At 40.9% G+C, this 23416-nt stretch overlaps 1 protein-coding gene across 14 annotated transcripts in view; it reads right to left on the reverse strand.

The window, feature by feature from the left end:
- Positions 1-637: 637 nt before the first annotated feature.
- LOC311601891 (transcription initiation factor TFIID subunit 1-like) overlaps positions 638-23416 on the reverse strand; it is a 78087-nt gene continuing 55308 nt past the window's right edge. For 3 of the 14 annotated variants that reach the window (XM_084789635.1, XM_084789634.1, XM_084789627.1), the window contains exons 30-39: positions 21677-21799; positions 19628-19720; positions 19453-19537; positions 12513-12580; positions 11941-12057; positions 7675-7800; positions 6365-6524; positions 5392-5569; positions 2394-2599; positions 638-1220 (exon numbers count right to left, since the gene is read on the reverse strand). In XM_084789635.1, coding sequence (XP_084645761.1) covers positions 1204-1220; positions 2394-2599; positions 5392-5569; positions 6365-6524; positions 7675-7800; positions 11941-12057; positions 12513-12580; positions 19453-19537; positions 19628-19720; positions 21677-21799 — 1173 coding nt within the window. In that variant the 3' untranslated portion in view covers positions 638-1203. Of the gene's footprint in view, positions 1221-2393; positions 2600-5391; positions 5570-6364; positions 6525-7674; positions 7801-11940; positions 12058-12512; positions 12581-19452; positions 19538-19627; positions 19721-21676; positions 21800-23416 lie in introns of those variants that run through there. The other 11 variants (XM_084789637.1, XM_084789636.1, XM_084789633.1 and 8 more) reach the window with 11 other exon arrangements.

Genomic DNA, 23416 nt, shown 5'->3' on the forward strand with positions numbered 1-23416 from the left:
GGTCATCTGATAGCAAATGGTGGCAATCAACCACAGCCTTTTCCTTTCCTTTCTTGCTATGTGACCATTGCCAAATACCTTAAGGGTTGTTGTGCTGTTTTGGTTTCCCTGTAAATTTGACACACCTGCAGTGAACTTGGAAGACAGAGTCTTAAGAAGGAATGCCCCACAGGCATGTCTTTGGGGCAGGTCATGATCATGCATCTATGTAGGAAGACCATTGTGGTTATCACCATTTGCTAGACAAAGGGTCGTTAGTACATAAGACAGCAGGAAACTAGATGAGAACAAATAGGCAGCAAAGAGACATTCCTTTCTCTCTGCTCTTGACTGTAAATGGGATGTGGCCGGCTGGATGTGGTTCTTGCCTTGACTTCACTTCAGTGATGTACTGTAATATGGAATTATAAGCCAAGTAAACTCTTCTCCTATGTTAAAAAATTTCTAGAAACCCTTTCCAGTTCTCCTTTTTCATCCCAAGTGGTAATTTAGTCCTGTTGACCACACCCCTTTCTGAAGGTGTCTCAATGCCGGCTCCCTTTCCCCCCATTCCAATGGCACCACTGTAGTTGAGGTTTCACTCTCCTTAGCTTGAATTACATTTGCTCTCCCCTCCAAACCACTCTCCATGCTACTGTTGTCAACAATTTTAAGTTTTATTATAAAAATAACATGTACTATACAATTCAAATGATACAGAAATAAAAAGCTCACCTACTGTACACAAACCAAATGAACTACCTCCTCTCCATTCCCATCACCCAGAGGTTATCACTGTGAACAATTTAATGTATATTCTTTCACATCTTTTCCTTTGCACATACAAGTATATACAAACATCATATACACTTGGTATTTTACTCAGCACAAATTGGATCATACACGTCTTCTTATTTGACTCAGTTTCTCTCTTCAATCAACATTCAGAAAATTTCTGAAACAAATCTAATGCACTGAAGATTTCATTTCCTTAAGTATAAAATTCATTCACTGATATCAAACACAAGTATCTCTCTTTCTCCATTTTTTGGTATCCTTGAGACACATGTTCTCAATTTAAATGTCCTGGCTGGCCTTGAAGTCAGATATCCTCCTGCCTCTTCCTCCTGAGTCCTGGGACTAATGGCATGCACCACGGTGCCTGGCTCAAACGCAAAGCTCTTGAAGATATACTTCCTGTCCGTCTTTCAGTGTCATGTCTACTCAGTGCAGCATACTATCTGAAACAAGGTAGGTACAAACAAAAAAGGAACACATTCTGTCATATCTGGACTGTGAACATTCCCCTTCATGTTAACACCCTGCCTGGACTTGTGAGCTGCTACGGTCCTACCAGTAACTTCTCAACAATCAACTTCCAGGTGGAAGACTTCCCTGCTTTTCCACACATGATCTCTTCTCAATTTCTTCCTTATACCTTCCACAGCTAGCTTCTATTTTTAAAAATATTTTATTTAATTTTAATTTATGTCTGTTGGTGTGGGAGTGTCAGATCTTGGAGTTACAGACAGTTGTGAGCTGCCATGTGGGTGCTGGGAATTGAACCCGGGTCCTTTGGAAGAGCAGGCAGTGCTCTTAAACACTGAGCCATCTCTCCAGCCCCACAGCTAGCTTCTTAATTGTACTCGTCTAACAGTTCTATAATTTATTAACATTGCTTGAATTCCACTCTCCCTGCCCCAACTTGATGGCGCATTCTTATTTAACCTTTACACTCCAGAGATCTGACAGAGAGCCTGGCATGGAATAGATACACAGAAACACATCTGTTGGGATTTCATGATTTTAAAAACATTTACTTAGTGGCTACCTTGCATGGAAAGAAACAAAAGATAGTCTTTGCCCTAAGGAACTTAGCATTTTCCTATAATTTCTCCTAGGGTGGGGGAGAGTGCATTCACATGGCCACCTACTGTTTTGGATACATAGGCTGTTTCAGAGATTTATAGCCATGCTCCTGTAAGCCATTTAGGAGTGAGGCATTGTATATCCAAGTGAGTAATACATGAATAAACCATTTGTCCAATAGGTTTGTATTTTAAGTGTGCCACAGAGCCAGCCAATTCTCTATTCTAGCAGAGGAGTTTTCATCTATTCCAGCCTGCAAGTTAGAAAGGGAAATGGTGCCATGTCTACACATCCAGAGAAATAAATGGCACTAAAGGAGTGCAATGGGGAAGAATGAGTCTGCTCTCCCTTCTTGATAGTGGCTAGGGGAAAGAACTTGATACTCCAGGATTTGGAGAGGTGATTACTACTATTTTGCTCATTACTAAAACTACGGTGTTAACCTGGTAATAACATTATTAGCCACTATACACATATAAACAAGCTGGGGGAAAGGTAATTGACTTAGGCTGACTGAAGAGGCTTAGTTAGGAAGCCTCACTCACCACAGTCCAAGTCACTGTCTCCAGCAATGGAGTGGAAATCCTCACTATCTTCGTCCTCTGACAGGTGGATCTGTCTTAGTATCCTAGGCCCAGAGCCCTGCTCTTCCTCATCTTCTTCCTCCTCTGATACCTCATACCCACCAATGCTGCTGATGGTTGTGTCCTGGGTGTTCGACTTGGGATCAGGCTCTTCATAGCTCCCACAACTGAGAAGAGAAAACAACATCTCTCAAGCTTGGGCACCATGCCCTAGCTGAGCATTTGCATACTTTGTACTGTCAAGGGATCAGGCCATCTCACCTCCCCTGGACACTAAAATAATGGGCTCTCGACTGTTTCATGCACCCCTAAGGAGAAAAGATCCAGTCAAAAACATCAACTTGCTGACTTAATATACATGAGGACCTGAAATAAACTTCCACACTGACCAAAACTCGCTACTGGCTACCATGATCACAGATGTTGTTAAGCCCCAATGTTTCATACTTATTCAAAGATAGCCAGGGTTTCAAAGAGAAACCTGTCTTGAAATGAACAAAAATGTAAACAAATTAAAAAAATAAAAATAAGGCCAGGCATGGTGGCGCATGCCTTTAATCCCAGGACTAGGAAGGCAGAGGCAGATGGATCACTATGAGTTCGAGGTCAGCCTGGTCTACAAAGTGAGTCTAGGACAGCAAAGGCTACACATTAAACCCTGTCCCCGTACCCCTGTTCCCCCCCCCCAAAAGCAACCAACCAACCAACCAACAAACAAACAAAATACCAAAAAAACAACCAAAAAACCCAAGCCTATTCTTCAGAAATTTTCTTTTTTCAACAATGACTACAATGAACACCCTTCTGTGTCAATACAGTCTACAGCTCTGGGGGGTTTTCTGAGACCGGGTCTCACTATTTAGTTCAGTCTAGCCTGAACTTTGTGATTCTTCTGTCTCATCCTCCTAAGTGCAGGGATTACAGTGTGCCAGACTTAACAGAAGCATGGTATTCTGGTATATGGCTATAACATGATTCATTTAAGAGTCCCTCAATAGTATGTGTAGCTATTTCTGATTTATTTCACCATTAGAAACAATGAGCGGTGATAAAATCTTTTTACGTTTTTTGTTTGTTTGCTTGCTTGCTTGTTTGTTTGAGAAAGGATCTCACTATGTAGCTGGGACTGTCCTGGACCTGGCTTTGTAGACCAGGCTGTCCCAGATCTCATAGTGATTGGCCTCCTACTGTGCTGGGATAGAGGGTTTGCATCATCATACCCAGATATACAAACATCTTGAGAAAAGTGTTGGCAAAGGACAATTTCCTAAATGTGGTATTTTAGAACTAAAGGGGGTACATATTTAATTTTTTTATTTATAGTAATAAAATTGTTGTATTTCTCTCCCGCTCACCCTACCTATTTACACATTATTACCAGTCATTTGGGAATGTCTTTTTTTCCCCTCATACTCTTTCCAAAAATGATCACCAACTTGACAGCTATATCACATTGTTTATCATGTTTATTTGATTATTAGAGAAGCTATATAATATAGTTCTTGGTCATTTGAATTTGTGACTTTCTTAGCTCACATCTTTTATCCTTTGCTCTTTAGGACATAGAACAATCATTGTAAAACACAAAGCAGATCATACCGTTCTCACTCAGTGCCATCCCACAACAGTTGGGTCCTTCACAATTTGGTTCTTACCTCTTTTTGAAAAAAAAAAATCTTAACTACTTCTTTGAATCATTCTTACCACATGCATCAACTGAAAGCTCTGGCCTACTTGTAATCTTTTAAAAGTGTCCCACAGGGGCTCACAGAGACTGAACCAACAACCAGGGAGCCCACATGGGACTGACCTAGGTAGGCCCTGTGCACATGTAACAGTTGTGTAGCTTGGTCTTCAAGTGGGACTCGTAACAGCAGGAGCAGGGGCTGTCTCTGACCCTGTCGCCTGCCTTTGGGAAGCATTTCCCTGTACTGGGCCGACCCTTAAGTCTCAACAGGAGAGGATGAGCCTAGATATACCACAACTTCATAAGCCAGGGCTGGTTGGTATCCATGGGAGGCTTCCCCTTTTCTGAAGGGAAGCAGAAGAGAGGGGTGAAGAGGACCAGGGGTGGGGGCAGGGGACAGGAAGGACTGGGAGAAGAGGATGGAGGGGAAACTGTGGTTGGGATGTAAAGTAAATAAATAAATGCTTAAAAAGTATCTCATGCCTCTGGGTTTTCACAACGCCATTCTGAGTCTCTGGGATACCTTATGCTTCTTACTGGCTTGGACTTCACACTATACATACCTGGCTGGCCTTGAATTCAGACACCCACCTGCCTCTTCTTAGGCATGCACCACCACAGCTGGCAAGCCTTGAATTTAGGATCCTCCTATCTCATACCTTAAGAACTGAGATTATAGAAGTGTGCCAGCAACTTCCTTTCCCTAGAAGTACAGATTCCTAACAGAACAACATCCAAATGTCTTGGCATATTACTTATGGTTCTCCAAAATACAGTCTCTTGCTTTTTCAAAAGTCTTAATTCTCCACCCACCTCCCTTTTCTCTTGAACATACTTCACGTTGTATTTCTATGCCTCTGACATATCATTTCATCTATAAAGATCCATCCCTCTGGCTGCCATTACATATGCTTAGCAGACTCCTATCCATCCTTTAAGCGTAAGTTAAATGCTTCTACATGAAGTTTTACCCTGGTTACTTCAAAGCACAGTAAGTCACTCCCTAGGAATACCTCGGCACTTGATACTTACTTGTGCTTAGGTACTTAGGACATGGTACCTATAATGATTTGTATCAATCTCTTCCACTACCAGTGCTCCTCAAGGACAGGTTAATATCTTACTCCTGTGCATTCCCAGGGACTAGATAATGCTTGGTCCAAGTAGAGGTATCAGGAAATGTTTACAAATGAAAGCTTTATTATGCTAAGCCCTTTGTCACCACAGCTGGGAAATGATGCCACAGCCCCATAGCACACTGCTGTCTGTTACCTGATGTTGCTATGCTCCAAACCGTGGGACGCCTCACCACCATCTCCCTCATAGCACATCATGCTTTCTTCATTTTCCACATCTATTATTGAATTCTCATGAAGCACATGGGGCTGTGTGGGTCTTACATTGACAGATTCAGTATCAGAGTCGCTTCCACTTTCACTTAGGTGAAGACCTGTAAAAATACAGATGGTGGTTCATTAAGAGATAAGGTTGATGGACTACGGGTATGGCTCAGTGCTACAGTGTTTGCCTAGCACGTACAAGATAGTTACGTTCAAAATAACAAAGACAAAACAAGAGCTAGCGAAAAGAAAAGGAAATTCTTGTCAGAATTAGCATTTTTACCTAGTATTTCTTAAGTCTATACTCCTCACCTCTCAAGTGCCTCTTTCAAATACCAAACGTCAATAGTGGCAAGATATATAGTTTCTTCTGCCTTAGCCTGATCTACCTGTTTTCTATCATATCCAATACTTTTGTTTGTTTGTTTTTGTTTGGCAAGACAGTTTCTCTGTGTAGCCTTAGCTATCCTGGACTTGTTTTGTAGTCCAGGCTGGCCTCAAACTCACAGAGATCTGCCTGCCTCTGCCTCCCGAGTGCTGGGAGTACGAGTGTGCACCACTGCACCAGGCTCATCTCCAGGACTTGTACCTTACCATTTCTATTATTTTGCTTACTTTTCCTTTCCTGTTCCCAAACACAATCCTTCCAAGGTGCTACTTGGGCACTGACTGTTCCACTTTTAACTTTGTGCCTCCTGTGTCTGTTAATCTTCACTCCCACTTAGGCTAATGGACATGATCATCCTCTGAGTGTGGGTTCATTATTCTCAGGTTCACCAATAGGACTCCAATAAAAGAGATAGCATTTTTATACTAGCAAATAGCAAGAAGCAAAGGGTTTCCTATTCAGTCCTGAGGTACAACAGTGAGCTACACAAAAACAGAAGCAAAGGAGCAAGACTCACCAGAGAACATGGTATCTCCTTCTTCTTCATCACTCCCAGTATCTTCCTCATCATCCTCTTCTTCAGACATAAGCAAATCTTCATACAGGACACTGTGTTGGGGCTGTTGTACAGCTCCGTTCTTTTCATCTGCAAGATCACTGTCTCCATCTTCACCTTTCTAAACAAGTCCAGGTGGCAGTCCCATCAATGACTAAAAGCCCAGCACACCTTCTTTCCCCCGCATCCCATTTGCTGCTTCACGAGAAGTTAAATAATTGTAGTGGATGGATTTGTCTACCTCAATTCCCAAGGTTTAAAGTCAGACTGAGGCTGACTACGGAGAGACTCTAAGATGTCACCTTGAGATTTGGCCTGTCCTGCACAACTGGGGCTCCTATCATATAAATGTATAATGTGTAAGCTTTCTGTAAGCATACTCCCTGGGGCTGGAGTCTTAGGTTTCCTATCCTCCTCCTCATCATATCCTTCAGTATCTATACCAGAGTCTTCCTCACTCAGCCTACCTCAGCCCTGGAGAATCTAAGGAAGGAACACAAATAGCACACCACTGAGGGATGTGCCTGAAGGAGCTAAGCGATGGTTCTTTATCTAGGACATCTGCTCTTTCCTGGTATCCCAGCCAACCCCATCGCTAGTGGAGGCTGTTTACACAGCTGAAGGCATGTGCATTGAGCCCCAGTCATTCTTTGGAAATAATAGACAGGGCAAGAAAAAACAAAGAACAAGAAAGGTTTTGATCCACTCTTAACTGTCATCAGAAGGGACGTTTCCTTATAAAAACAATCCTTCTGGGTTTTGTACTCTGTTATGGAACCTTGAGAATGGGCTCTGGCAAAGGCCAGTTGAAACTTACAAATATTTAGAGCTGGGCACGGTGGGGCACACTTTAATCCCAGCACTCAGGAGGCAGAGGCAGGTGGAACACTGTGAGTTTGAGGCCAGCCTTGTCTACAAAGCAATTCCAGGATAGCTAAGGCTACACAGAGAAACCCTGTCTCCAAAACCCAAAATATACATTTTTAAAATTAGATTTATAACTTTTAAGAGACACAAAATAGTACACCAATTGCTGTGAACTGAACTCTGTCTTTGAATGTGGCTGTTCTTTCTAGTCTGTCACCTATTAGGCTGCTCTGATACTGCAAATATTTTCCCTGAACGTATGCTGTGCTTAAATCACATTTCAAAGCCTTGTTTTCAGGGCCAAAGGATCCAGCCATCCTTCATGTATACATGGTATCACTCCAGTCCTCCACAATCACCCAGCAGTCAGACCACCAATCTCACAGCAAGAAATAACATCCTACCTGTGCTAGCTGCTTTTCTGAAATAGCACTGTGAATATTCAAGAACGACATCTTTCTCTCATCTTGATACACAGAAGCATCTCGAGAAATACGGAGGAATGTGCTGTTATCATACAAATCAGGAGGCTGTGGTATAAAATGTAAAACTTAGCCTCTACCAAGGAAACAGCTAGAAGAAATACAAAGAATTCTCCTTTACAACATTCACTGAAGAAAAAGGACATCTAAGACAACCCAGAGGAAACAGCTTGGTACAAATTTTTTTAGAGAAATTTTTAGAATCCCACAAATAACAACTACTCCAGCAGACTGCCATCTAGTAGTTATGTTCAAAAACAAAAGCAAAATTGCATAAACTTAGGGACAAGTCTGTGTATTAACAGCCTCTTTGCTCAGTAGCCTACTTTCTTCTTCTCAGTCTTGCCTTACTGGTTTTAGGCTCAGGACTCATATTAGTTAGTTTTATTGACTTAAACACATATAAGGAAACTGGATAAAGGAACTTTAACTTCAAAAAGAACATAGAGAGGTTTGACAGTTCATGAGCTTGTGGACAATGCTTCAAAGCAAAATGGTATGGTTAAAAAAGAAACACATGGCTTTGGGGTAAACAGACCTGGCACTGAGTCTTGGCTCTCCAATAACTAACCTCCCTCAGTCTTCTTCAACTATAAAAACATAGATGATAATGTCTACCTCACACAGTTGTAGAAAGAATTAAGAGCTATATGTACTCAATACCTCGTACTCTTATCATCCTCAAAAAGAGCAGAGATTTAGCAAATGGATTCTAGTCAATATTAAGAGGGACTAGATGAAATATTCATGAAGTGAATAGAAAAAGAAAAGTAACATCCATCAATTTCACTTTTAAAGTATATTTACAGACATACCACAGATAAGAAAAACCTCAAAATATTCAGTTGTTGATGTTATGAGAGATGGAATTGATAAACAGTAACACAGCTCTTATTTGTATCGTCCAATTTTCTTTTTAAAAAGATTTTAGGGGCTGGAGAGATGGCTCAGAGGTTAAGGGCACTGACTGCTCTTCCAGAGGTCCTGAGTTCAATTCCCAGCGACCACATGGTGGCTCACAACCATCTATAATGTGATCTAATGGTCTCTTCTGGCAGGTGGCATACATGCAGGCAGAACACTGTATACAATAATAATAAATAAATAAACCTTTTTTAAAAAAAGATTTTATAGCCAGGCATGGTGATGCACACTTGTAATCCCCACAATCAGGGAAGCATAGCAGGTGGATCTCTGAGAATTTAAGGCCAGTAGAGTCTACAAAGTGAGTCCGGGACAGCCAGGGCTACACAGAGAAACCCTGTCTCAGGAAAAAATCTTTTATTTATTCATTTTTTATAAATTATGTGGCTAGGCAATGGTGGCGCACATCTTTAATCCCAGCAGTCAGGAGGGAGAGGCAGGTGGGTCTCTGTGAGTTCAAGGCCAGCCTGGTTTACAGAGGGAGTTCCAGGAAAGCCAAGGCTAAACAGAGAGATCCTACCTCAAATAACAACAATAAAAATTATGTGGATATGTGAATGCCTGAATGTGGGTTTGTATAAGTGAATGCAGTGTCTGTAGAGGACGGAAGAAGGTGTCAGAACCTACGAATGTGGAGTTAAAACAGCAAAACATGGAACATGAGTGCTAGCAGCCAAAGTCACGTCTTCTGAAAGAATAGCAAGTACTCTTAACTGGCTGAGCCATCTCTCCAGACCCATCTTCTATATTCCCCAATTACAGCATTACTTCGATGAATATAAAACTTGCTTATCATCAAAGAATAGAAGTACAAACCTATAGGCCCAGCACCAGAAAAGTTCAATCAGGAAGACCACAAACTTGAGGCCAGTCTGGACCACAAAGCCAGACCCTAGCTCAAAGAAACAAATGCACACCTACATATGTGGTGCTCTGTAAACAGGCAAGCAAACAAGATTAACTGAGAAGATTTGAGTTTCCATAATAAAGGTGGCAAAACAGATTCCAGAACATTAGCACACAGGTAGACTTTCTGCAGGTTTTAAAATGCAGTATGAAAATAGAGGATTATGGGAAACTATAAAATGATTAATTCTAAAGAGGTGGGCTCAATGTAAGTTCAGTAGAAAATTCCAGATGCAAATACCACATTGGCTGCCACCATTCAGAAGTTGAAAACAACACGATTACTACTGTGCTTCTATATAATCAAAACTGAACTATGTAGCCAGGCGTGGTGGCACACAGCTGTAATCCCAGCACTCGGGAGGCAGAGGCAGGTGGTTCTCTGTGAGTTTGAGGCCTGCCTTGTCTACAAAGGGAGTCTAGGACAGCCAAGGCTACAAAGAGAAACCCTGTCTCAAAAACAAGCAAACAAACCTGTATTATGACAGATTAAGATAATATAGATACGTTTTAATAATGTTTTGACTTCACATAGCAGTAAGTAAGGGTGGTCACACGTGGGGAGTCTATTTTCCATGAGTTAACAAACAATGACTTGGGCTATCTTAATATTTATACACATAAGTGAAAGGAATGATTGAGAGTGTGAACTGAAAAGAATGAAGCAGCGCACTCTCCAGAGGAAAGTGACGAAGTATACCAAAGCAGCTATTGCTCAGGAAGGACAAAGCTTTGACTCACCAATGGTCTAGACTTATGACTATCCAAGGCCTGAGGAAAGCACATGCCACTTGGTGGTTAGATTCTTCTGGAGAATGATGGCTAGGACCCAAGCTTTAACTTACCAGAAAGTACCTTGTGGAAACTGAGCCTATTAGCAAGCAAGGCCTTCCTGGGCAACATCACTCGCCCAAGCCCCCTTGACCCAATCTGCCAATAAAACTCTAAGAGCCTTTCCTTGTTCTGGACCTTGAAGAAGTATCTGAGGGTTCTGTTTACCTGGCCCCTCTGTAACCTATGTTTTGGGATGAGAGAGAGAAAGGGGTGGGGGGAACAGAGAGACAGACAGAGACAGACAGAGAGAGAGAGAGAGAGAGAGAGAGAGAGATAGAAAGTGTATGAATAAGACACAGACACAGCAAAAATCCAACAGAGAGCATGTATGTGGCATTTAAGTTCAGACTGAAACCTGGGTAGAATGAATAATAATACTTTAGGAATTGGAAGGCTTCTGCATTCAAATGTTCAGTTAAATTTGAAAGAGTGTGGGGCTAGGGAGATGGCTCAGTGGTTAAGAGCACTCTCTGCTCTTCCAGAGGTCCTGAGTTCAATTCTCAGCAACCACATAGTGGTTCATAACCATCTAGAATGTGATCTAGTGTCCTCTTCTGGTGTGCAGATGTATATGCAGGTACAGCACTTATACATAAAATAAACAAGTCTTTAAAAGTGTATCTAAAAGTATTTGAAAGCGCCTCTGGGAACTTTACAGAGAAATCCTTCATACAAAGAAGAAAACAAAATACCTACTGGATGCCTATTATGTACCATAGAAACTAACTCATGTAATGTTGGAAACGACATCTTAGAGAAATGGGAACAGAGATGTTAATTTCCCAATATCATAAAACTACACAGTAGCAGAGCTAAGACTCACACCCAGGCCTGTTTTACATCAAACCTCATGTCTGTCCACTCCATCACTGAGGCTCCAATATAGAAACCAAGGACCTGTTAATATTCCATTTACAGTCTATTCTTCAAATACACCAACTTTCCAAGACTGTAATATAGAGGAAGTGCTCCAAAAGGTTTAGTCAGACCCGAAAAAAAAAAAACCAAATATTTCTTACTCGTCCTGCTTTCTAGTCTTCTAACATATGAACTTAAACAGCCTTCATTTACTAGGAAAGGGAATTAACCTTGGACATTGAGTGGTGAGAGCTATGCCGACATACTTCTAAAGCAATGGGTGATCAGGTATTTAGAAGGCACAAGAACAGTATGCCCTATCTGTAACTGAGCAGCCTACATTCTAGGGATGTCTTAGAACCCCAAAATTTACCAATGGAGACCAAGAGGATGCCTCTGGCTATCGTAGTAGGAATCTGGTATTCTCACACACTAACAACCATCCCAATTCATTTATCCCATAGTTGCCTCTGCTGGATTCAACAAGGCCACGAGGACCCACGGCCCTCACTCACCTTAGCCTTTGAGAAGACAAGAAAGCACATGAGAGGCATATGAAAAGAAAGGACAGAGAAGAACGATATCTTAGTAAACATATCTGTTAACATGCTCCCAACTTCCCAAACCGTAAGAAAATTGTAGGAAATTCCTAATCCTTTGGCTTACCTGAGGTGTATAAGATCCTGGAATCATTGAGTCCAGGCTTTCTAATTCTGCTTCCTCCAGAGCTGTTTCTTTAGCTATATAAATGTCTTTCTCAAGTTGAGTCAAATGCTCATCATACTGAGAAATAAATACAATTAATGAATTTATTCAGCATTTAGGTACTGGCATACAAAAGCAAACACTTCAGGGCTGGAGACATGGCTCAACGATTAAAAGCACTGGCTGCTCTACCAGAGGCCCTGAGTTCAATTCCCAGCAACCACATGGTGGCCTACAACCATCTGTAATGGGATCTGGTTCTCTCTTTTGGTGTACATGAAGACAGAGCACTCTTATACATAAAATACATGAATAAATAAATCTTTCCTTTAAAAGAATTGCTCTTTTCATAGTAGTTTTATTCTAATAGCAAAACACAACCAATATCCTAAGCAAAGCATAGAAAGAAATGACGGAATGAGGGTAGAGGGTGGAATATTACATTTGAAAGCAAACAGGGTAGTCAGGGAAAGCTTCAAACTCAAGGACACAGCAGAAATGTTTCAGGGAGCCCAATCTTCTCTACTACCTACCTCAGTTAATGTCTGGTAACAAACGTTCACAATCTCCTGAGCAGTCTTAGTATACTGACTCTCAGGCCCTATGAAACAAGTAAAATGCCATCACCTTTGTAACGTCAAGAATTTTACATTTCTCCAACATACTGACTTAATACATATATTATTTATTAAAATAATTATTAACTTTATTTATTTATTTTTGAGACTGGGTTTCTCTGTGTAGCCCTCGCTGTCCTGGGACTAGCTATATAGATCAGGCTGGCCTCAAACTCACAGAGATCTGCCTGCCTCTCAAGTGCTGAGATTAAAAAAATGTTAAAAAAAAAAACACCACCTGGCTAAATTTAATTTTTAATGTTATATATGTGGGTGCTTTGCCCATGTGTATTTCTGCACACCATATGCATGCCTGGTGTCCAAAGAGGCCAGAAGGGGATGTTGAACTGGAGTAACAAATGGTTCGGGGCTGCCATGGACGTGCTGGAAAGTCAACCTAAGTCCTCTGGAAGAGTAGCCAATGTTCTTATTCACTGAACAATGTCTCCATCCTTATACATTGCAATTTAAAAATAAGAATTTTAGATTTTGTTACCCAACAGTATATCATTATTTTATTTTTTCCCTTTTTGGAGACAGGGTTTCTCTGTGTAGCCTTGGCTGTCCTGAACTTGTTCTATAGAACAGGATGGCCTTGAACTCACAGCAATCCACCTGCCTCTGCCTCCTGAGTGCTGGGATTAAAGGCATGCACCACCACTGCCTGGCTAGTATATCATTATTCAAGACTCAGAAGACCAGCCGGGAAGTGGCGGCACACGACTTTAATCCCAGTACTCGGGAAGCAGAGGCATGCAGATAGCTCTGAGTTCGAGGCTAGACTGGTCTACATAGCAAGTCCAGGACAGCCAAGGCTACACAGAGAAACCCTGTCTCGGGGGGGAAAAAGACACAGAAAACCTTTGTTTAACCTTAGCTTAAACTTGTTCTTGCAGAGGACCCCAGTTCAGATCCAAGCACCCACATCAGGTGGCTCACCATCACCTGTTTCAGGAGATCCAATGTCCTCTTTTTGCTCCCCGAGGTATGGCACCTATATTCATATTCTCTCTCTCTCTCTCTCTCTCTCTCTCTCTCTCTCTCTCTCTCTCTCTCACACACACACACACACACACACACACACACACACACACACACACACACACACACAAGAAAACATGAATAAAATCCTCTGTTTTTTTTCAGACAGGGTCTCTCTAAGTAGTCTTGGCTATCCTGAAACTAGCTCTGTAGACCAGGCTGGCCTCCAATGCAGAGATCCTCCTGCCTGTGCCCCCCCCTTACTGATATTAAAGGTGTTCATCACCACACAGCAAAGCCTTTAGAAAAAAGATCAACAAGGCTGGGGATATAGTTTGGTTGTGGAGCACTTTCCTGGCATGTACAAAGCCCTAGGTTCAATCTTTCTCTCTCTTCCCCCCTCCCCCCCTCCTCCTCCTCCTCCTCCTCCTCCTCCTTCTTCTTCTTCTTCTTCTTCTTCTTCTTCTTCTCTCTCTCTCTCTCTCTCTCTCTCTCTCTCTCTCTCTCTCTCTCTCTCTCTCTCTCTCTCTCTCTCTCACACACACACACACACACACTTTTTCAAAGTCAGACTTTATATGTGAACTTAAAATGATCAAGCTTTCATGTGGTGATTATGTAATGATACAGACAAATCAAGGTTGCAGATAGACTACAGGCCTCCTTAAATTAAACCAATATAACACCAGTTTCAGTATATGGCTCTTATGCCTTACAAGTACATGGGTTAGGAATTCAGTCTTTATTCTACGTCAGTTTCAACCTGTTAACACAGATCAACTATCAGCATGTCAGTTATAATAAAAGGGCAATTAGTTTTATATGTTTAGAATGTTTCTCTCAGGAAATTATTTTGAAAAGATCTTTTCCCTTCCTACTTCCTTTGAAACAGACACCTGTAAAGAAATATTCACTAACAATGCCTCTAAAATATAAAACATTAATTTACAAATGATATCCCTTGCCTATCTGTTTTTATCACTAGCTGTTTGTAACTGCTCCTAGCAGCCCACGTTCAAGAGTTACAGGGTTTCCAGCTATTTAATTCCATCATGACACTATAAGTAAAGTCGCACTGAACATGCTAGAGTTGGTAAACTACTGTTAAGATGAGTGGATAAATATACCCAGACATTTTCTTACTGTTAGCTATAGCAGCAGTTCCTGAATGAAGAAGTAATGAAGGAGAGAGATCGACACACTTCCTGAACAAAATTCTGTGTGTAATGTATCTTTTTATCTGGGTACAATAAAATCAGTAAAAGGTCCATACCTGCTGCCATAAAGCTAAAAATACTATTGTATATCTCAAAATACATCAAGAGCTAACTAAAAGTAGGATGATCAGCTGTAGGTTTTATAGCTTGGGGAAAAAAGATAGACACACAAGAGTAACAGGGCTTCTCTGGGAAAATGAAACTGTTGAGGCTACTGGGAGAATTTAAGAGAAATCTAGGAAAACAGAGAGAGAGAGAGAAAGGAGGGGGAGAGGAGAGTCGGGAGAGGAGAGAGGGAAGAGAAAGCAGGGAGGGGAGAGGGGAGAGGAAAAAGAGAGACAGAGAGAGAGAGAGAGACAGAGACAGAGAGAGAGTGAGAGAGACAGAGAGAGAGAGAGAGAGAGAGAGAGAGACAGAGAGACAGAGACAGAGAGAGAGTGAGAGAGACAGAGAGAGAGAGAGAGAGAGAGAGACAGAGAGACAGAGAGAGAGAGACAGAGAGAGAGAGAAGAGGAGAAAGGAGGGAGGAGGAGAGACCAGTTGTTTGCAGAATGGTGTCATAATTACCATGAAAGATAAGATAAATTATCATTTTACCTGACAGATCAAGTTACCCACTAACAAAAAAGAACTGTTTGAGTATATTTCACTTTTTATTCAATCATGACCAAAGGAATTTCAAATGCCTTATGGGGGAAAAATGTATTTAGAGTTTCCCAAATTAAATAAGGACTTGGTGGGGCCTAGAGAATCACATGTATTTCAGACTCACATGTTCTTAAATAGTAATAATTTCAATGACTGCTTTAGAAAACCAACACACCATCATGATTTAAAAACCTCTTTTTCCTCCATGCTTACAGTGATGTAAGGAGAAGCAAACAAAGCAAGGAGAGGAAAAAGTCAGCATTTCTATTGCTAGATAGCTATAGTTTTAAAACAATCACCTATTCAGGAGGTAAACAGGTTTGTAATTACCCCTAGGCTTCTAATTCCCTTAATACTATTAGACCATACTAGAACTAACTTCCTCCTAAGAAAACAAATATTACACGTCCCCCCACACAAAACAAACAAACAAACAAAAAACAAACAGAAAATACTGGGGTTTCTCTGTGTAGACTTGCCTGTCCTGGACTTGTAGACTAGGCTCGCCTCCAACTCACAGAGATCCACCTGCCTCTGCCTCCTGAGTGCTGGGATTACAGGCATGGGCCACTATGTCCTGCTTACTTGGCAATTTTTTTAAATAGAGGCTATTAAAACTGAGGTTTGTTGTTTTTAATTTTTGAGACAGGGTCCTACATATAGCCCTGGCTGTCCTGGAACTTACTATGTAGACCAGGGGCTGCCTTGCTCTTTTTTTTTTTTTAACCTTTCAAATGAACCATCTCAAATCTCTAGAATTATAAAAATAATAGTAAAGAGACTCAAAAATAATTATCTAAGTGACTTTTTTTTGGAGACAGGGTCTTTATTATGTTGTCCAGGCCAGTCCCAAACTCCAAAGCACTTTAGTAGCTAGGACTGTGGGTGTGCACTGTTATGCCTTGCTTTAAATATTTTTCTTTTCCCAGGCAGGTTTCTCTCTGTAGCTCTGGCTGTCCTGGAACTCGCTCTGTATATCACACTGGCCTCAAATGCAGAGATCCACATGCCTCTGGCTCCCAAGTGCTGGGATCAAAGGTGCATGCCACTACTGCCCAGCTATGTTTTCATTTTTAAGCACTTAATGTTAGACAGGTACTGTGGTCTACATAGGAAATTCCAGCTAGTCGGTGCTATACAGTGAAGACAGAATCTCACCATGTTACTCTAGCTGGCCTGACCTGGAACTCACCATTATGCTTGCTAGCCTCAAAGTCTCGAAGATCTGCCTGCCTCTGCTTACAGTGTGCTGGGATTAAAGGTACGCTCCCTTCTCAATAAAGGATACAGTACAACAAAAGTGTAGGTAAAGGAACCACTGATAGTGACAAGGATCACTTTGCTGAACCTTTTATTCAATAAGTAGCAGAACACTAAAACTGCCAACCCCAACTCTCCAGACTTGATCCTAGCAGCTCCTTTATTCTTGAAATTGGTATTTCTTCCTCGCCATTCTACACCATCACCTCACTTTCCAGGGACTGCTTCTTCATCTTTAGCCCTTTGGTCTCTCTAACATTTATTTTGGTCTCTCTAACATTTATTTTATGGGGTTGGAGAACTGGCTGCTCTTGCAGAGGACCAGCGTCCACATGGTAGCTTATAACTCTCTCTCTCTCTCTCTCCAGTCCCAGCTCTTGCAGCTTGTTAACTGTTCATGTTGTTTTGTTTGTTTCTCAACATGGCTCTTTTTGGTCTTTCAAAACAGGGTTTCTTTTTGTAGCCTTGGCTGTCCTGGACACGATTTGCAGACCAGACTGGCCTTGAACTCACAGGGATCCATCTGCACCTGAATCCCTGAGTGCTGGGATTACAGCTGTGCACCATCACACCCAGGTACTTAAGAGTTTCTTTACTGGTCTCCAAATCTTATTCACCTTCCCTTCATTGTTTGGGTAACTCTCTGAAAGGTATTTACTAAAACTATAGATCCCTCTCCCCTCCTGGTGGCTTACTGTGACTTACTGGACCTTTTGACTGGGGCATTACCCACATTGTCTCATTTTATAATCAGACCTACCCATCAACCTATACTCAAGACAAACTTATTTGTACTTCCTCATCCAAAGCACTCTATATTTTTAAATTCCGATCTCTACCTGGAACTTTATCATCCTCTCGACTAGCTGTTGGGCACAGTAGGTGCTTGGCAGTTAACCACGCTAGTCAACATCCCTTTGACTCAGTTCAAAAATAGGTTCTTGAGGCTGGAAAGATGACTCAAGTGGTTAAGACTGTTTGCTGCTCTTGCAGAAGACCTGAAATCAGTCCCAAGCACTCACAACCACTTATAACTCCAGCACCAGGGGATCTCACACTCCCCTCTGGCCTCCACAGGCACCTGCATGCACATGGGCATACCCAAACATATACATAATTAAAACATTTTTTTTCAAGAAAGGGTTTCTCTGTGTACTCCTGGCTGTCCTGGACTTGCTCTGTAGACTAGGCTGCCTTGCTTTGAATGCAGAGATCTCCCCAAGTGCTGGCATTAAGGGTAGGTACCACCACCCTGGCTTTTTTAAAATATAAACTTTAAGAGTTCTGTTTTGGGATTTTCAAGACAGGGTCTCTCTGTTTTAGTCCTGACTGCCCTGGACTCACTTTGTACACCAGGTTCGCCTCAAACTCATGCTTTTACCTGTTGAGAAGTGCTGGGATGAGAGGTATGTGCCACCATACCCAGCCTTAAAATGGCTTTTTAGGGCTGGAGAGATGGCTCAGTGGTTAAGAGCGCCACCTGCTCTTCCAGAGGTCCTGAGTTCAATTCCCAGCAACCACATGGTGGCTCACAACCATCTAATGTAATCTGATACCCTCTTCTGCAGACAAAGCACTCATATGCAATAAATAAAGTAAATAAATCTTTTTTTAAAAAGGGCTTTTTAATATAATAAATTTTGGGGTGGATGTGGTTACATGTGTCTTTAATCCTAGCAGAGGCATACTGGTCTATGAGAACTCTACATAGTGAGTTCCAGGCCAGTCAGGGCTACGTAGTGAGACTCTGTCTCCATTTTTTTAAGCTAAGCCATGCTTGATGCTCAATGAACTTGGGAGGTAGAAGCAGGAAGATGAATCCAAGGTCATCTTCAAGGTCAGACTAGGATACATGAGGCCATGTCTCAAAAACAAAAAACAATTTTGAATTTTCCTAGTTTACGAAGCCTTCCCTAGCCCTCAGGTTAAATTTTGTTTTCTCTCTAAAGGACTAATGGACGTTCTATATCCTTCTATTATAGCCCTTGTCAAGCTACTATCAACTGAAACATGAAGTACTTGAACACAGAGACCATCCTTCCTATTAGAAAATTAAACATACTATTCCATCAATTCAGGTGCTGAGCAAAATTCCATACACCAAAGTTGGCCGTGGTCTATAGCCAGTTACACATTTCAGCCTCAGATCCATGTAGGGTTACAATGTAACTTTTCAAATCTTATAGAAATACCATCATGACTCAAAGGACAAGAAACATCCATTTGACTGTTATTAATGCCTCATTTTCCTGTGCTTTACACAATTTTAATAGTAAGGATAGATGGGTTTCCATGATTAAATTTTAATAGTGATTCTTATAACACACACACACACACACACACACCCCAAAAAATATATGCACCTACTTAAAAACAAACAAACAAACTGAGCAGACGAAATGGATCAGCACCAAACCTGACAACCTAGGTTTAGTCCTGGGAATCCACATGGTGGAAACAGAGAACCACCTCTCCAAGTTGTCCGCTAACTTCCAAAAGCATACCACCCTTACAACAAATAGATAAATACATACGTACATTAAGTATATAAACGTATATTAAAGTATATAAAAAGTATAAAAAAGTATATACAAGTATATTAAGTATATATAAATATATAAGTATATTAAGCAAACTATGTTACTTGATTTACCTATCACTGCCCAAAGTTGCTTCTGCCTGAAAATTTTAATAATGCAAATTAATGCTGGATAGATAAGACTGGTGAAAAAGGAAAAAGAATTACCCACCATTGTACTGAACACTGTTGCCCAGAATCAGGTTTACATCATCTAGAAAGCTCTCCCGACTCTGGTATTTGTGCTTGGAGATATTCTATGATAAAAGCAATCAGGGACTCAGCTATATATACAAAAAGAAACATGGATTATTAAAGGGCATTGATTATTTTAAAAAATCACTTACCTCACGTATAGTCTCCAAATCCATTGGACTGACAATCACTTTGTAATAATCTGGAACAAACTTCTTATTAACTGGGTGATGAAATGGCCATGACTAGTAAAAAGAAAGCACCAGAAGCCAAATGAAAACCATCACTTATACCAGAGGGTCAAAATTTTCACTTGAGTTACAAATACGTCTTGATGAAAACTATAAGCTCTTTCCACAGACGTCCATATCCTCACACAAAATTGTCTATAATTTCAGGATTTCACTAAGGATTCTTACACCCTGACAAAGCAATAATCCCTCCTCTAAACGTACAACTAAAATCTTATTTGTGTGTTAAAACTCTTCAGTTTTGCAAAAATAGAATAACATTCCTTAGTCCAATGTTTTATCTAGAAATTTTATAACACTGTAAATAGACATTATAACTATATGCAACAGAAAATTTAATTTAGAAATTTCTGAGGGACTAATACAGTAAAATGGCCTACAGAAACAGCATGATAGATGATGGCATTACCATAAAAACTTGAAGGAAAAAAAAAGAAAACAAAAGGAAAACAAACATTTGAGTAATTATTCAAGTGTTTTCTGTAAAGAGGCAAGGTGGCTTTGTGGGTAGAGGTGCTTATCAACAAGCCCAATGACATGAATCCAATTCTTGGAATACAGGATAGAAGCTAGGCCCAACTCCTCAAGGTTTTTAGTTTTCCTTTTTTTAAAAAGACGTATGTATGTATGTATGCATTAATGATGTATATAATGTTCTGCCTGCATGTGTTCCTGCCCACCAGACCTCTTTATAGGTGGTTATTAGCCACCATGTGGTTGCTGGGAAGTCTGAACTCAGGACCTCTGGAAGAGCAGACAATACTCTTAACCTCCAAGGCTGGCAAGATGTCTCCAGCCTTGTTTTTGTTTTGGTGTGTTTGTTCTTTTTATTCAGGGTCCTACTGTGTAGCCCTGGCTCACCTTGAATTCACAAAATTCCACCTACTTTATGCCTCCCACGTTCTAGGATGAAAGGTTGTACCACCACACCTAACCAGGTTGTCGGGACCACACACAAAGCATAACTTAAATCTTCCTCCCCCGCATACACAAATAAATGAATGTAATAAAAATGTTAAAAGGGTACAAGAAGACCATCAAGGCTGGCGGATCTGGACCCAGGAGGGTCTGCTCAAACTACTGTACCAACCAAGGACAATGCATGCAGTAAACCTAGAACCCCTATCCAGATCTAGCCAATGGACACCACATTCTCTACAATTGTGTGGAGAGCAGGGATGAACTCTGACATGAACTCTGGTGCCTCCTATTTGACCACTTCCCCTTGGTGGAGAGACCTGGTGGCACTCAGAGAAGAGTAAGCAGGCTACCAGGAAGAGACCTGGCAGGCTGTGATCTTATAGTGGGGGACGAGGTCCCCTTCTGTTACAGACCTAGGGGAGGGGAATAGGATGAAAGAGGGAGCTGGGGAATGGGAAGATACAACTGAAGGGATAACAATTGAGGTGTAATCTGAATAAATTACTTTAAAAGTATCCCAGCACTCTGGAGCCAGAGGCAGGCAGATCGCTGTGAGTTCAAGGCCAGCCTGGTCTACAAAGTGAGTCCAGGACAGCCAAGATAACATACAAAAACCCTGTCTCGAAAAACAAAAAAACAAAACAATACGAAAAAAATTGTTCATGGGGAAAAAAAGGAAAACAAAACCAAACAAACAAAATGTTAAAAGTGTTATTTGTCTAGGAACATTTCTAAATTCAGAACTTACTATTAGTTGATAGTTCTCTCCTGGGCTATTCAAGAGTATACACATACTAAATACTGACAAAAGGAAGTAAGAACCTCTTAATATTCAAAGACACTTGGCATCTTTGCTTTCAATGTTAATGAATTCATCAGCAAATGGTTGATATTTAAAATTACATACCAGTTCCTTTGGACATATGCACATCACTACACAGTATCTCTTAATGCACACACGCTTACTCTATATACTTCTTTCCATCCCCTGGTACTATCCTCACAAAATTCGGCATGAAAATTACTTACATCTGGAACTGCCATCATTTTCTGAGTGACAATGTTATCCAGAATAAAAGAAAATGCGACTTGGTCGTCATCGTCAAGCAAGGGGTTGATAGCCTTCTCTAAACGTGCCAACTTATCCTCTTTCTGAAATAAAGCAAAGCAAAATGAAGGCGGTTTTCCTGAACTGTGATCACCACAGAAACACTAAAGAGAATTTAAAGTCCTGCTAGCCTTTGAATGATCTCCTATTCAGTTTCTGGCCAGCCTAGATAAATGATACTGTAGCTAAAGGATCACAAAATCCCGCATGCTACATCCCATTCTTGAGTAGTGCCAAGAACAGAAAACTCAACACATCACTGGTTTAGCTACAACAAGAATTCTTCAGCAAATTAGGCTTTTGTAACATTGTCTTTTCTACAAAATGAATGCTGAGAATACAGAACAACATTACCATTAGTTAATGGCTCTTTTTGTTTTTCTAACAGGGCAGGTATCCTATGTATCACAGGCTAGCTTCACATTCATTATATAACCCCAGCTAGATTAGTGACTTGTATACGAAAACTGAATCCAACAAATTCATTTCAGTCTTTGTACTATGAAAACCTCTGCATTCTCATTGCCTCTAACCTCAATCCTGTGTCTCAGGAGCTTTTTTTGCTTTTTTTTTTTGAGACAGTGTTTCCTAAGTCACAGGCAAACTTGGAACTTGAAATGTTGCTATAAATTATCTTGAATTTCTGAATCAAACCTCCACCTCCGCTGTGTACCAATATTGAATTCTCATACCGAATACAGGACTTTAGCCTTCTAACAGATACAAAGAGGAATCTGATGGAGGGGGGTGTTATTTTGAGACAGGGTCTGGCACAAAACTTGTGTTCATCCTGCCTCTTATTCTCAAGTGCTACAATTACACTTATTTGTTACAATGCTCTGCAAACTGTGGCTTAAACATAAAATTTATGTCAACCAAGTTGAGAAAATTTTCCATATTCATCAATCATGTTCTTTTTTGTGAAGTATCTATGCCAATATCAAACTTCATTATTTGAAGGAGAGATAAACCTGATTTTTATGATCCCAAGAGTGGTATCAGAATGGTCTTGTGAGAGAACAGGTGAGGTTCATCCAATAGAAGACCAACCACCTCATGCCGGGGCTTGATTGTTGCCAGCTGAGAAGATCCAATGAACAGACTCTGGGAGGAGATATATAAATGAGCCCAGAACTGAAGGCGGGGTTTTTGGAGACTTGGGATAGTTTTGGCTGTTCATCGCTGCACTTCGAGATGCTCCTAGAGAGAACCGCTCAAGGGAAGGCTTTGGGGCTCTGGCTCCTACTGAGGTTCTGGTTACTCCAGGTTCCAGCAGGAGAAATCCTGCTGATTATGCCAGGAGAATCGTTCCTCAGAACTGATATCCTTACAGTTTTGTTATTGTGTTCGTTAATCCTCTTTTCCTATTATTTGGGTTAGTCGGGTTATAAGTGATGTACATTCGGTTAATAAGTTGTAATAAAATATATTGGTTACAAAAAGTGACCCTACAAGTGTCGCCCAAAGTGGCCTCGCATCATGGGTAACTTAACTTCTAATGTTGTGAAGGTGGAAGATAATGGTTTTCAAGAGATAGTAATGCTTTTTCAGGGTGTCGGCAAAATCACAGCTGCTGTTACAATGTCCTTTCCTGCCTCATACCCAGATGGAATCGTTTGTTTTTTCTTGGTCTTTTTACTGTATAACATATTTAAAAGGCT

The sequence above is a fragment of the Acomys minous genome, assembly GCF_964271855.1.
Source record: "Acomys minous genome assembly, chromosome: 7".
NCBI classification, from domain to species: Eukaryota; Metazoa; Chordata; class Mammalia; order Rodentia; family Muridae; genus Acomys; species Acomys minous.